At 34.8% G+C, this 15,447-nt stretch overlaps 1 protein-coding gene across 1 annotated transcript in view; it reads left to right on the top strand.

The window, feature by feature from the left end:
* Positions 1-15,054, top strand: part of ABCB1 (ATP binding cassette subfamily B member 1) — a 47,812-nt gene extending 32,758 nt beyond the window's left edge. The window contains exons 20-30 of the mRNA XM_054628034.2: positions 345-449; positions 1,685-1,762; positions 3,201-3,284; positions 4,342-4,545; positions 6,378-6,478; positions 7,453-7,593; positions 8,712-8,868; positions 9,179-9,376; positions 11,078-11,284; positions 12,204-12,350; positions 13,741-15,054. Coding sequence (XP_054484009.2) covers positions 345-449; positions 1,685-1,762; positions 3,201-3,284; positions 4,342-4,545; positions 6,378-6,478; positions 7,453-7,593; positions 8,712-8,868; positions 9,179-9,376; positions 11,078-11,284; positions 12,204-12,350; positions 13,741-13,935 — 1,617 coding nt within the window. The 3' untranslated portion in view covers positions 13,936-15,054. The remainder of the gene's footprint in view (positions 1-344; positions 450-1,684; positions 1,763-3,200; positions 3,285-4,341; positions 4,546-6,377; positions 6,479-7,452; positions 7,594-8,711; positions 8,869-9,178; positions 9,377-11,077; positions 11,285-12,203; positions 12,351-13,740) is intronic.
* The last annotated feature ends 393 nt before the right edge of the window (positions 15,055-15,447 follow it).

The following is a 15,447-nucleotide window of genomic DNA, read 5'->3' as shown; positions in this document are numbered from 1 at the left end:
AAATAAGCAAAAAACTATAAGCCCACCATATTTATTTCTAATATAGAATAGCTTTTTAAGCTATTTATAGAATAAATAGCTTAAAAACAATCACTAAAAACAATCACTAAAGCTGAAGAATGGATGACGCATTCTTGCAAAAATCTGAAAAATTGTATGACACAAAATGCTGAAAATCTTGCTACAACCTGACATATGCTTGTTATACATTAAATATTATGTAATATTTGATTAAATTTCATATGAATGCAATTGACTACCAAAAAAAGTTACTGAGAAAGATGAGAGTATTATAGATTGTTAGTTAATTTTATAAAAACTTTGTTTCAAATTTTATATTATAGATTTTTTCAGAGACTGACAAGACCTTCTTAAGAAAACAGAGCAACTTATATTCACTGCTGTTTTTAGTACTTGGGATCATTTCTTTTTTTACTTTCTTTTTCCAGGTATGTTTTGATATTTTAACCTTATTTTAATTGCTCATCATGTTTTAGAAACCTGAAATATACTAAAAATTTGCATCTTCATAATATGTCTCCAACTCAAACCAGAACCTGTATTTGTGGTTCTAGATATGTCTTGTGCTGAAGCTTTTTTGACCTAGAGCTGCTTGTGTTTAAGAGTGTTTTGAATCTATCAGACCTCTTAACTTTAGAAATTCCCATCTTGTTCATCAGTCAGACACTTCTCAGCACGAAACTCTGGATTTTCTCACTCATTCTCCATTATCAGCTAACAGGCAACCTCTCCAGTCCTCACATTCTACCACCCTCCTCTCATCTCAAGCCTTCCTATTTGACTCTGTTAGTAATTGAAAATCTATCAATCTCCTGCCTTTGTTCTCCAATTTGTTACTTCCCTAACCCTTCCCTTGTGTAAGGGAACGTCCCATATTTCTCCTGTGGGATACTCCCAGGCCCAGTTTGTCAGGTAACACTCATCACACTGATATTCACTTCCTCCTGCTGAAATACTAAGGGTTTTACCTGATACAACAGTGCCACTTAAAAAAAAAAAGGTAGTAATCATATTAAATATTTTCATATATAGTCCTTTTTATAATTTAAGAACATATTGGTAAAGTTTTATCTGTTAATTGAGCCCACAGAGTGAAATAATACCGTGCTTGGGACAGCAGCATAAATAGCCTCTTGCAGAAACCTGGTTTGTTTGTGGAATTGTCTCATTGCACAAGAGAAAAGGGCCTTGAGTATAGAAGGCTGAATAGTACAGGGCTGTGATAGGTTTGCTCAGTTTAGAAATGTTCAGAAAATGTTTTTAAATTTGACGGATGCATTTGACTGAACCCAGGTTGCATTAAAACGCCTTTAATCTAAAATGAATGACCTAAATGTTACTAGTTTAAATCCGACTTACATTGACTCAGAGAAATGAAGTCAAAGGGTTGATTAGTAACCTTCTCCTTAAAGCATGCTGGTGAAGCAGAGCTGGGAAATATTGCTATGCTCCCTACATTTTTTTTCATTAATAGTATTTGAATATAGGTACTGTGAACCTACTAGAATTTATGTATATTAAACCTGGTTTTACATTTGCTTTCTGCAAACAGGACAGCAATACTTTTTGCTTTGACATTGTAGAGGCAATTCATCTAAAATATTTATTGAATAAACACAAACAGTGTAATACTATACTAAGCATTGTACTTTCTCTCAAACAGGGTTTTGCATTTGGCAAAGCTGGAGAAATTCTGACAATGAGGCTTCGGTTCATGGCATTTAAAGCAATGCTTAGACAGGTAAAGATAATAAATATTTTAACTTCCAGGGTTTTTAAAAGAATTTATGGTATTGGTATAAAATAACTGGATTCTACATCACTGTGTCATACAGAGAAGATAGTTTAAATCAGACTAGAAACCAATTTGATTAATTACATGTGGTTATGCAAAGTGTCCTTAGAGGGAGAGTCTTAAATCAATACAAGAGCTTTTTATGTACTTCTTGCAAAGACTTAGTTTTATAGCCAAGTTACAAGGGCCTGACAAGTTGATGTGCACCAGCACTATCCCATTACCTGTTCATTTGCCTGCTTTGCTTTCTTTGGGCCCTCTCTCCCCTAAAGAAATGCAACATAACTTACACTGTAACTCTTACTTCAAATGTCTGATTTGAATTGTGATATGTACAGATATTTGGGTTTATGTATTTATTTGAAGTCTCTGTACAAGCACCCAAATCTCTAAGTGTTGTTTGTTAATGCAACAATAAGATTGGTAATTGAAAAGTAAAGCCACTTTCAGAGAGGTAAATATAAATAGAATGTAATGTTGTTAATTCTAAATTGGCTAAATTTTGCATGATTTCAGGATCAGTATTTTAGATTTTGAAATACAAAATATGATAGTTATGGGGTTTTAAGTCTTGTACATAAAGCTACATGTAGACACAGAATTTGATTCATGTGAACATGACTATTTTCAATGTGACAGAAAACTGTTGCAGTCTGAAAAATCATGATTTATAGATCAGCCATACTAAAAATCTAATGAAAAGGCAATCTTACAATTGAGTCTTGAGGTCACAAATGCTTGTAATGCATTATCAGGACTTCATTCAATGCATACTACACATGACAGTTTAAATCAGATATTTGGTGAACAAATCATAAACTGTGTACCTGATCCAAACAATTAACTTTGATTAGATGGAACAAGTTGATTTTTCCTTTGTTTGGTTTATTTTGGGTTTTCTTTTTGGTTTGTTTTGGTTTGGTTTTTGTTTTGTTCTGTTGTTGTTGTTGTTGTTGTTAGATTGTTGGTGTCTCAAAGCTTAAAAATATGCCTCTTCAATATGTGAAGAAACAAAGCAAGGAATATTTAGTTTTTAACCTGAAAATGCTTTACATTTAACCCCTCCCCAAACAGCTTTGCAACCATGAGGGAGTGTGACCAAAGAGTCCTCTCCTCCAAGCAGATTCAGTGAAGGAGCAGCAGTGAGGGAGGGTAAATTTTGCTTTTGGAATCTCTCAGCTGCCCCCCTTCCTTCTCAGCAGTGACAATGAATACATCAATGATTCACAAGATTACACTTCTTTCTAAATATATTCAATGTGCAGTGATGGAATTAAACTTATTTAAATATGTAGAACTGAGGCACTGCCACTTACCAGATTGACTTAGCAGTTTATTTGAAATGTCCAAAATCTGGTCTTATAAATAATTTTTCTTATTGTAGGATATGGCCTGGTTTGATAATCCTAAAAATAGCACTGGAGCATTAACTACAAGACTTGCTAATGATGCCTCTCAAGTGAAAGGAGTAAGTAAATTTAATTTTGTGTTGGAAGTTTTCCTATTTGGTTTAGCATGCAATGAAGTTGCAGCTTGGGTTTGACTAGCTGGATTCCAGTCTTGATTTTGACAACTAAAATACACTATAAAATTGTATATTTTATATTTTAAAAAAATTATATAAGAATTATTGTACCAGCTATTGTATATATATACCAATAGCTGGTAGAGAATGCACTGATGCACTTTATGAAAATTATGGTAATATATATTTACAGACTAATTTCCAAATAATTTTTTCTAAAAAATAAACTATTGTGTTGTATTGTGATCTTTATTATTAAACAAATTTATTGGGAATCTCCTACCTAAGAAGTCTTTTTAAAGAGGTTTTTTCACCTAAAGACATGCAAATAAATTTATTCAGTTTACAATCTCCTGCTATTTTTTTGGTTGTACAGATTTCCTATTAAAAAGAAAGAACTTTCAGCAATTGACTTTCATTTCTCAGTTACCTTATGGAGATTCTTTATTAAGTAAATTCTGTGCTTTCAGGGTTATGTAATATCAAGCTAAAGTACACTGAATGTAATAATTTGTGTATGCTTAAGTACATTTTTACTGCTACATGAAGTTATATGCTTGGTTTTTTTCTAAACTGAAGGATTCTGAAGTATCTTTGGCTTTATTTCAATAGGAAAAGTTAAATATTTAATTTTCTTTCTTATTGGGCTCTGTGTGATGACTTGTAAAGCTAGCTCTGTGATCTAAAAAATTTGACAGATTTTAATGTTTAGATGTAAATGTGAGTATGTGATGAGGGTAAAGCTTGTTAAGTTTCAAGAGCAGAATTTAGAAATTGCAGAATAAATTGAAGTAATCAGAATATGGGGAAAGAAGATATAAATATGATCTAGATAACTTTTTACAAAAGCATTTAAAAAAACTGCCATTTTGAAAAATAGCAAAACTGAATCAAGACTTTCTAAGCAGTGCTTTGAGAATCAGGAATTTTATAGGTGAAAGTGCTTTCTTATTTAAAATGCAGTTATGTTGGTAAGAAATGCCTTTTTTTTCTTGTCCAGGCAACTGGTGTCAGACTAGCATTAATTGCCCAAAACATAGCCAACCTGGGGACTGGAATTGTTATATCATTAGTTTATGGCTGGCAGCTGACCCTGCTGCTTTTAGCTGTTGTGCCCATCATTGCAGTGGCAGGAATGATTGAAATGAAGATGTTGGCTGGGCACGCTAAGAAAGATAAACGAGAGCTGGAAGCTGCAGGAAAGGTGGGTCAAGAGAAATGAATCTGTTTCTGTATCATGTATACATTCATATTTACCAAAGCATTGTTAATGGATCTATGACTTCTGAGCCCAAAACATTTCACAATATGCAAATTCCAAAGACAGCCAGGTACACTGGCAGACCTACAGAGCATCACACCTCTTCAATAACAATTGAAGACTTATGGTATTAACCAATTAATATTTTTGTAGTTAAATGTTGGAATGTGCTAAAGACAATTCAGGCATATTCTCTTCTCATTCCTTTTCTAGATATCTTTGTTTTCCTTATTTTGCTACCACTCTCATTTTGGCATTCTTTTTTTTTCCTGTCATCCCTTTTTGGCATGCCATCTATCTTATGTTTATTACACTGCTTTTTTTTCTCTTCCCTTCTTCATCTTATTAATGTTTGCAGAGATAATATGTATATATCCACTGGTTTCTGTTTGCCATTCCTTTGTTTCTTGAGTGGAAGAGAAAGATGAGAACAGAAAAGCAAGAAGGCTAGACTCTTGTTTAACAAATTAAATGAAGGCATTTAATGTCACTTCATTCCAAAAATCCTTTTGGGACAGAACAACTATTTCATCACTTCCCAGATACTGCTTTCTTCAAGGTAAAGCTTTTCTAAAATCTCTTCTTATGTCCTACTCTTTTGAAAAGTTGCTGAAAAGAAAATCATTTATCTAAGGTCATGCAATTCCATTCCTTTCCTTTCAACTGCGTACATTTCTTCTGCTTCTCTCTGAGGGATGAGAATTTATTTTGTTTTGTTGTAAGATGTGATACAAAATAGTTGACAATTTTTGAAAGAAATACTAAAGACTTTCTTAATGCAGTATATTGTGAAGAATTAGCACAGGTGTTACAAATATTTTGGATTTTTTTTCAAAACTTAAAAAAAAGATTTTCTTTTCATAGTAATGTTATTTTCCCTTCTCACAGCCACCTAAGCAAGCACTGGACTACAGGCACTTTATTTATTATAATTTTTTTAAAAATATGGGCGTTTTTTCAGTAAAAATAGTGTTTCCCCCGCAAAATTCACTTTCTGCAAAGAGTTGCTGAACTTAGGTTACTAAAAAACCTTACTTTATTGTCTTAATTAAACTAAAATTACATTAAATGTATACAGTAGCAAAATGCATTGAAGACTTGAGAGTCTTTTGGAGAATCATCACGTTTGGAAGAGACCTTCAAGGTCATCAAGTCCAACCATCAATAACCCCTAAAGCACATCCCCAAGTGCCACATCCATCTCTTGAGCACTTGCAGACACAGTGACTCCACACCTACCTGGGAAATCTATTTGAATGCCTGGCCAACCTAACAGTGATTTTTATTTTTTTTTTAATATCTAATCTGAATCTCCCCTGGAACATTTGTGTATACAAATGACTCAAGTCTAAAGAATCTGCAAGCTAAAGGAAGGTATCAGAGCAAATATTTACTGCTGAGATCTCAGTTAGGCTCTAAGGCACCTAAATAACCTGGATATTTTGATTGTAGCCCAAACCCTGCAGACTGGAAGTTGAATGCTAATATGCCATTTTTCATGTTGAGTATCTTCTCTATATTTGTTATTGCTGTCTAATGGGTTTTCACCTTTTATTTGTAGAACATAAAGGAGGTCTTATCAGAAAATTTTGAGCATTGTAAGAAAATCTCATTCTGAAAAGAAAAATGTAAAATGCTTATTTTTATATCAACAGTCTATGATTTTAATAACCATTATAAAATTGTATTCCAACAGAATCTTCTATTAATTTAGAATAAGGAATTGCAGCATACTTAATTTTTGATTACAAAAACCATTTGTTTTTCTATTGCAGATTGCCACAGAAGCAATAGAAAATATTAGAACTGTTGTTAGCTTGACCCAAGAAAGAAAATTTGAGTTGATGTATGGAGAACATCTGATTGTACCATACAGGTATAATAAAATAACTAAGCTAAAAAACATCTGTAATAAATTGCAAACATTTACCTCCACAATAATAGATTTTTTTTGATAGTGTGTATGTTTTAATGTATAATTTAACTATCTCAGAATTAATGTCAATATTTTGCATATTTGTATTGACAAATGCAACCACCACCAGTCAACATTTTTTAAAAATTTTATTTAATTAATTTTCTGTTATAATATTGGTATTAAAATGTTACTTGGTTTGGAAAAATGTTGGTTTTAAGTGAGCTTTCGAAGTGGTCTAATCTAAATTTCCACCTGATTTGTTGGATATTTAATTAAAACTATTTTAATATAAAATGAATATTACATTAGGCCACTAATGTAAGTGTTAGTAAGATCAAAAACATTTGAATAATTACTTGCTGGTTTGGGGCTGAAAATAAATTAATATAAGTCTGTCTGGACTAAATCAAAATTTAAAAGTCTTAAAGTAAAAAACTAAATAGATCCTACGAATTAAAGTTTTATTTGTTCCAGACTGGACTGTTTCCTTTTCAGACATCTATGAGAAAAGTAAAGAAAATGAAAGTATATGTACACAGATATAACGGGAAAGAAGCAGGGGGGCCACTAACACATCTACCATAATAAATGAGTGGTTGGAGCACAGTGCAGGACATAAAAGATACTACTTAGCTTTTTTCCCAGGCTGCTGGCTTTTGAGTTCATATCTCGTGATTTGCAGAACAATTTCTAACCATTCCCAGGGTTGGCATTGATGGGATAGCTCCAAGACTTTCATCTTTCTGTTGTTCTAGTATAAATAAGAACTTATTGCCCTACGAGAGAGAAGTGTTTTTAGTTAATGTTTTGGTGTATGTAAACTTCACATTCATAACAGTATCAATTGAAGTCAATTGTTTAAATGTTTTTGGTGTACTAAGATTTCAGTATGACTGCACACTTTGATGAAAATATGCATTCTTTCTGTACAGAAATTCTGTGAAGAAGGCACACATATTTGGCTTTTGTTTTGCCCTTTCACAAGCAATGATGTTCTTTACCTATGCTGGCTGTTTCCGGTTTGGTGCCTACCTAGTGGTAAATGATCTCATGAAGTTTAAAAATGTATTTTTGTAAGTATCTCTCTTACAATCCCTTTTCTGTCTGTTCAGAAAAATTAATTAAGAGAAACAGTTCAATACATGGGCAATGGAAACAAGTATGATAGACTGAGATTTTACCAGTGTGGGTATCAGTGACCTGAATACCCAAGAAAGTCAACCATACTGATTTTTTGTTGCCAACCTAATTAAAGATAGTTAACACAGCTCATTTAGACCAGAAGATGTTAGAAAGTGTCTGTATTCCATCTACTAGCTGAACATCTCTAGCCAGCTGAGTGAATTTTTGGATTTGAAAGGGAGGGTTTGAGCAAAAACTGTGTATAGAGCCCTTCTATACTGTTCAAACACAGAATAAAACAGATCACTTTATGTAGCTCTGAACAAAAAAGACAAAGTTAATAAAAATGAATCTATTTTACTTTGCCTTAAAACAGGCTAAGAGGTTTCATGTGCCAAATAGATGTTCTTGGTGATGATTTTTTTTCTATGTGTGTGGCAGTAAGTAATAGCTGGAGACAACAGGTTTTTAAACTATTCTAATGTAGCCTATAAATTACATAAAATTCCATAAAATGACTTAAAAGTCATCGAAAACCAATAAAAGCATAGTTTTCAACCTTTATCAGTATTGTAAATCCTGCAATTTTTTCCAGCAGAGATGTGGTAGAAAATTAAATCTTGATTGTCACCTTGTTACAAGCTTGATTTCTTATTTTCATTGATGCCTTAAAAAGTGATCAATAACTCCCAAAGGTCATTAAACCCTAGAGAGGAAACCACAGTGAGGATGGAACAGCATTAGAGTAGCAATGATGCCATCCATTGATCCCTTTCTTCACAGCCCCAGCTGAGACTTAATATACTAACCAGAATAAAAGAAACTAAAGAAATTACTGCTAATATGTAATGAAAACAGTGAATTTGGAATGCAGGCATGTTTATCTCATTTCATTAAAAGAAGATAAAAAGAAATTTCTGGAGCTAAATTAATAATTGAAGCAATAATTGTTGATTACTACTTCATTCTTTCTAAATTTAGCCCTCTTTTTTCTCTGAGTAAAAGTTGACTGCAGCCACATTTCCACTGCTCTTTTCTTCATGATATTTTTTTCCTGATTTCTTTATAGAGTGTTTTCAGCTGTTGTATTTGGTGCAATGGCACTAGGACAAACCAGTTCTTTTGCTCCAGACTATGCCAAAGCCAAGATATCAGCAGCCCACTTGTTTCAGCTGTTTGAAAGAGTGCCCTCAATAGACAGTTACAGTGAGGAAGGAGACAAGCCTGTGAGTAAGCCATGAGTGCTGGGTGATACTATTTACTGGTGATATGGACAGCCCTCTCCTCACTCTCTTCAAACTGATTCTTCCTCTCCTTCTGATTGCATCCTTATCACAATGCATCTTTGGCACTATCTGAACAAAACATGGACCAAGTTCCCTATTGTCTGTCCAGCTTTTGCACACAGAGTCAAAAGGGTATTTGTTTTGAAAATCTCTTTTGACTTCTGGAGGGGTGGGGATACTTCTGCAATTCTATTCTAATCATCTGTGAAATTGTCTTAAAGATGTAACAGTGATAATATTTTCATTATAGGAAACATTTCAGGGGAACATAACAATCAAAGATGTGGTATTTAACTACCCAAACCGACCAGAGGTCAAAATCCTTCAAGGGTTGAATCTAAAAGTAGAAAAGGGACAAACTCTGGCTCTTGTTGGCAGCAGTGGCTGTGGAAAGAGCACTGTTGTTCAGCTGCTGGAGAGATTTTATGACCCGCTCGATGGAGAAATGGTAAGTTTTTTTGCAAGAACATGTCAACAGGTTAAGTGAGGGTGTTTTTCATTGGTTTTCTGTGATTTTATAAGTACAATAGGTATTTCTAGTTTTATTTTTAAGTATTTTTAAGTGACTCATTGGGTCTTCTTAATTAAACTAGATGTATGTAAGTCCCAGTTTCCCACATCACAATTACTGATCCACAGTCTCATTATGGCTTTAAATTCAGGACAAATTTCTTGAGGTTTTTATAATAAGAACAGTTTAAAAACTAATAAATATATGTATCTACTTCTGTATGATCTAGTAATAGAATTTTCCATCTATGTTCTTTCAAAAAAAAGGTGAACATTGACAAAAGTATTTTTTAAATTATTTTTTCCTTGTCAGGAACATCTTTAAGAGTATGCCTGCTTATTAAGTGATAGATTGTAAATACTTTCAGTAATATTGGTTTAAAATGTAGGGCTTCCTATGCTACTCATTCAGCAACTTTACAATTTTTTTTTTCACATAGTGGTACTGTTAATTGCTGTTGTTCTTTGGTGTAAATGAGCTCAGAGGTTTTAGAAGAATTTTAGATCTTGTCTCTGCAGAGGTACTCACAAAGCATAAAACTATAATTAAATAAAGCCTAGATACAATGGAAAAGATTTTTTTGAGGTTAAAAGTGCCCCAAAAGGTTGAATGTAGCAAAGTGATGTGTAGAAAGAGGCAACATAGGTGCCTCAAAAGTGTGTTTAACAAACTACAACTTCCTTCCCAGTGTTTCTGGCCTTGTGTCCATGAATAACCAACAACAGTTTACTGAAGGGTAAAGCACAGACCTGTGCCATAAAAACCACAAAAGTGCTGGACTAATTCTCAAGCTGAGTTGCACTGTGAACTGAGTGAAAGGGGCTTAGCTTAAAGCAGAAACTGTCAGAACAGCTGTTCACAAAAGTTCCCTCATTTCAATGGATTTGGAATCAGGTTCATTATAACACCTTTTCTGTTGAAGAAAAAGATATATTGGCTGAAAATTGACAGTTCTAGCACCAGCTGTGGAGTTCATAGAATAATCTCCTCCAACAGCCATGCTATGAAGGGGGCAATTCTTCAACTACCCAGCTGATCATGTCACCCAACACAGAGCCTAAGTGCTGCACTGGGTCACTCTAGTGGAGATTTAACAGCCCTTTTAATGTCCTGGTTTATTTGTGTCCAAGACAACTGTGTAATTATGAAGCTGATATGTTAAAAAAATTAAAATTCTGTATTTATCTAATAAAAAATGATAGCAATTCAGCAGGCATATTTAGCAGAAGTATGAGAGAGTTGCCAATAAAGAAAACTGGCTGCAAATGACATCTTAAGGAAGTAAACTTCTTCTCTATAGATGCAAAATAGAGGAAAATTTTCCTGCTGAAGAAACAATTGAAAGAACTTTACCCAAAGTTCTTTGAAGTTGCTTTAGCATGTCCTATCTTCCACTGTCTTCAAAATCCTAATTGAATATTGAAGTAAAGAAAAGGACTGAGGCAGCATTCACTTCTATGAATTAGAAAATTTTGGAACACAGACAAGAAGGAGAGGAAGGGATTATGTGGGCTTGCAATTGGTAAGAAAGAGCTAAGGAAAGAGCTGCAATTGCACAACTGCTGTGTATGAATTTACAGTAAGTCTCAAAGTTATATATCGCCATGTGACTAAAATTTAAAATGTTTGCTTTCTCAGTTTTTTGATGGCAAAACTGCAAAGGCACTGAATATCCAGTGGCTGAGAGCTCAGATTGGTATTGTCTCACAAGAACCAATCCTGTTTGACTTCACTATAGCTGAAAACATTGCCTACGGAGATAACAGCCGGCAGGTGTCCTTCGAGGAAATTGTTAGTGCAGCAAAACAAGCCAATATCCATTCCTTCATTGACTCACTGCCAGATGTAAGTTATTCCCTTTCTTTCCTTCTCAGAACTGGATGTGAACTTACATGGCAGGGAAAAACTGTCTGTTTATAATTAGCTGGGGTACAATAATTCTCTGAGATGAAAATAAATCTCAAACATTTTAAAAAATATTTTCCTTACTTAATTCTGTTTAGCATATTTATTTTCACTCTGGGAAATTCCATTGGCAGGTGGAGAGTGGAACTTTTAAGCTCTCAGGGAAGAAGACACACAATTATAGCTGAGAGCTGCTACTAAGGGGTGGGGGTTTTAAAGTTGAACACTTTTTTTAAGCTCCTGTCTTTCTCAAGTGTATGTAAAAGATTCTGCTAGACTGATGAGTTTACACTTTCTTCCAGTTATACCTAGCCAGAATTTGAATTTTAAGTATTCCTGTGGTCTGAAAATTACTAAGAATTTTTCACCTATATGCATGAGACAAACACATAATACTATAAGACTGAGCATCTTGGGTCAGATGAAAGGTCTGCCATGCACAAAATATTGTCCTTATGCGGTGACCAGGAAGATGTAATTACAAGTATTGAGAAAGGCTAAAAATTTAATCACATTTCCCCTAAATACTCATCTCACTTTGAATGATTTTTCAGAGTTTGAACCCCGACTTGAAAAGTCAACAGACTTTCACTGACCCTTGGTGTTGTGTTGTCTGATTGAGAATAACATTGTCATTTCAACCTCAGAGTGGCTTGTTGCTTTGAATTCATTAAACACTTGATGTTATAAAGAAGTCGACCAGTAAAGATCAATAGATCCGTGACAGATAGAAATTCTGGTCTAGAATTTCAAAGCCACTGGTGTGAAATATATAGATTATGGGAGGCTGGTTTATGTGCTTCAATATACATCCAAACTGATTTTCACTCACAGCCTGAACTCAATATATTTTTTCCAGAAATACAATACCCGTGTAGGGGACAAGGGGACGCAGCTTTCTGGTGGCCAGAAGCAGCGGATCGCTATTGCCCGGGCTCTCGTACGCAGGCCCCAGATTCTGCTTCTGGATGAAGCTACTTCTGCCTTAGACACAGAAAGTGAAAAGGTAACTTAAGTCCCAGCCAGGAATCTGGAATCTAAACTTTTTTTTTTGGATTATGATTACTGTTTTACTCCCATAGTTTAAAGTCAAAAGCTGGAAATATGGTGTCTTATGCAAATTACACATTTAGGCAAATAATAGGCAAATATAAATGTCTTACCCCTCCTTGGGGGAAAAAAAGTATTTTTTACATCTGTATGGCAGTAGGCAGATTGAAGTTTCTATGAAGAATGTATTCCTTAGCATAGAAGTCTTCAGGATTCAGCTGAGAAAGTGCTATCAAAGTTGTATCAGGACACACAACCTACAGGAGCTAAAAAGATTGAGGATGGTGCCAAAGAACATTGGGGTTTTTTTTTCTGTGAAACTGTGCTATGTGGCTTTCTTAAGTTTTCTTCCTTCTCCCATTGCTCTCTGGTCCTTGCTACATGTTCATGGCTAAAATGAAAATTTTCAGTAAAAATTGTTAAAACATTTACTTTTTTTTTAAGGCCAAAGCTGAAATCTTGATACTACAGAAGTACAATCCAGTTGAAGAAAATGAACAGAGTCTACAAAAATACTTACTATTAATGAGGCAAATAATATATCATATAATATAATCTGGAAAGTTAAGGTTTCTACTAAGTTTTGATCAATTGTAGGCATGAAAAAATGAGGTTTAAGGGGAAAACGCCATTAAATAATTCCATGATTTATTGTTTTCTTGATTATATGCCAGCTAGGTATTTAAATTTAACCTCTTACTTTATTCTGCATTAATAAGCATAAGGAATAAATACAAGAAAGCAGAGATTGTTTTTAATATCTTCTGCCAGTGATAGCTTTAAGAAAATGTGATTCATGAGACTCCCTGTGAAATCATGAGAACTAGTATGACAGCAGCTGGCCCAAGAATATTGACTTCCATATATAATTAATCAGTCATGAAAGAAAGCTGTGGAGGTCCCCAGTTAAACCTCCTCTTCACACAAAGGCCAATACTGAACTCAAATTTAGATTACTTTATGCTGTGTCTGGTAGGGTACTTGAAAATCTCAAGGAGATTCAGTAGAGATGTTTTTGTCCCTGTTCCAATGCCTAATTATCCTTGCAGTGAATCCTTTTTATATCCAGTCAGAACATCTCCTACAATTTAAAACCATTTTCTTTTTTTCTCCTGACATGCATCTCAGTAATAAGCCTGGTTCCTTCTAATTGTCTTAACTATCACAGCACTCTCCACTCTAGCAGCCTGGACTCTGCCAAGACACAGGCTAATTCTAAATCAAGAAGCTTGAGCAACAGATATTCCCTTTCCTTCACTGCCATATTTGAGCTTCCAGATGGCAGCTGAGGTGTATGTCCCAGCAGCTGCCAGAAGAGCTCACCTCTTGGTTTGTTCCTTGTGCAGATTGTCCAGGAGGCGCTGGATAAAGCTCGGGAAGGTCGCACGTGCATCGTGATAGCTCACCGCCTCTCCACCATCCAGAATGCCGACAAGATCGCCGTGCTCCAGAATGGCAGGGTCACAGAGCAGGGCACCCACCAGCAGCTTCTGGCTGAAAAAGGTGTCTACTATTCCCTGGTCAATGTTCAAAGTGGGTAATGCAACATCTCAACTCAAGGCAGCATTTATCTCTCAATTGTCACTGTGGCTACTTTTGTCATTGTAATTATTTCAATATCAACAGTCAGTCTTGATACTTTTGGTATTCTTCATTCCTTTCATACACTATACAAACCCAAGAAATACTAAGTAAATGTGTACCATTTTCTCCCTACTAGTTTTCATTATTCAAACCTCTTTTTTTGTGGCCAAAGCAGATGCTCATGGCACTCATGAAAGTAGAAGCATGCTAAGCCAAATGTAATTATTATTAGCTTGCTTTGAACTCTTTCAAAAATCACACTAATTAGGTATGAGCAACTTGGAAATATTTTCATGCTCATTAAAAACAGTTTTGCTCTTGTCAGAAATAAACCTCAGGCCTTATCCTCGCTGTGCCTGTGTAAGACAGTCAGTCCTGGCCTATTAGGCTTGTTACCATACGTTATGAGAACTTGCAGGTCAGCTAAAGCTTGATGCCAGGTGTCTCCTGTTATGATGTGGAGTTTTAGTAAAGGCCTTGAAAATATGGGCACAGGCTGAAAACAAAGGTCCCAGAACTGTAAGTACCTTACTGATGGTTAGTTACTGATCAACTGATCAGTTAGTTGCAACCTTAAGAGATGGAAAAAGACTGCTTGAAATGAAACAGAAATTAAACAATAAGGAAAAAACCCAAGACCATAACTGATGGACAAGACAAGGCATCTTCTGCGGCCTGCGAAAGTACTCTCTGCAAGTCTCTCAAAGGCCTCGGAGTCAGAGATCAAGGACTAAGAGCTTTCTAAAGGGTGCAGTATTTTATGCAAGGTGAAAATCCTGGATTTGGACTTGGAGGAGGGGGAAGGAAAGCATCCTTTTCAGTGTTGACATCCTTGGCTGAAGAGCTCTTGAACCTGAGCACTGCCATGAATGAGATTCTCAAGGACTGTAACCATCGGTGCTGAATTCCTGCCATGGGCTCTGGGATATTGTATATTATTTGCAAATATAGGATGGCTGTTAAGGGATAACTGCTTTGAACGTGGAGTAATATTGACTAATAACTACTAATGACTAAACAGTAGAAATGTATTTTGTTATTATTTATGCAGTAAAGTTTTATTATTAAGTTTAAAACTGTCTTGATTAATCAATCGTCCGCACTTCCGTCATAGCAATTTCTCATTCCCTGAGATTTATACCTATGGTCTGTCATACCCACACCCAGATATTTACTCACATAGAACCAGTCTCTAGCCAGATAGGCCATATCAATTAGGCTCAACCATGTACTAATTACACTCTACAGAATGTTGATTAATGCAGTCTCGCTGTATACCTGTTGAATCACATACCTGTTTTGTTTTGTTTTATTTCTGTCTTAGATGGAAAACCAGTTTTACTGGAAAATTTGTTTGTTTCTGTTTATGCATTGCTTGATACAATAAGGTTCTTGTCTGTCAATAAGGATATTACTCTGCATAATAATATAAATAAGTTATACTTGCAACTGTAAGAATGAAATAGGTA

This window comes from Agelaius phoeniceus, chromosome 1, assembly GCF_051311805.1.
Source record: "Agelaius phoeniceus isolate bAgePho1 chromosome 1, bAgePho1.hap1, whole genome shotgun sequence".
Taxonomy (NCBI): domain Eukaryota; kingdom Metazoa; phylum Chordata; class Aves; order Passeriformes; family Icteridae; genus Agelaius; species Agelaius phoeniceus.
Note: the sequence above shows the minus strand (reverse complement) of the source record. Positions and strands in the feature narration are given on the sequence as shown.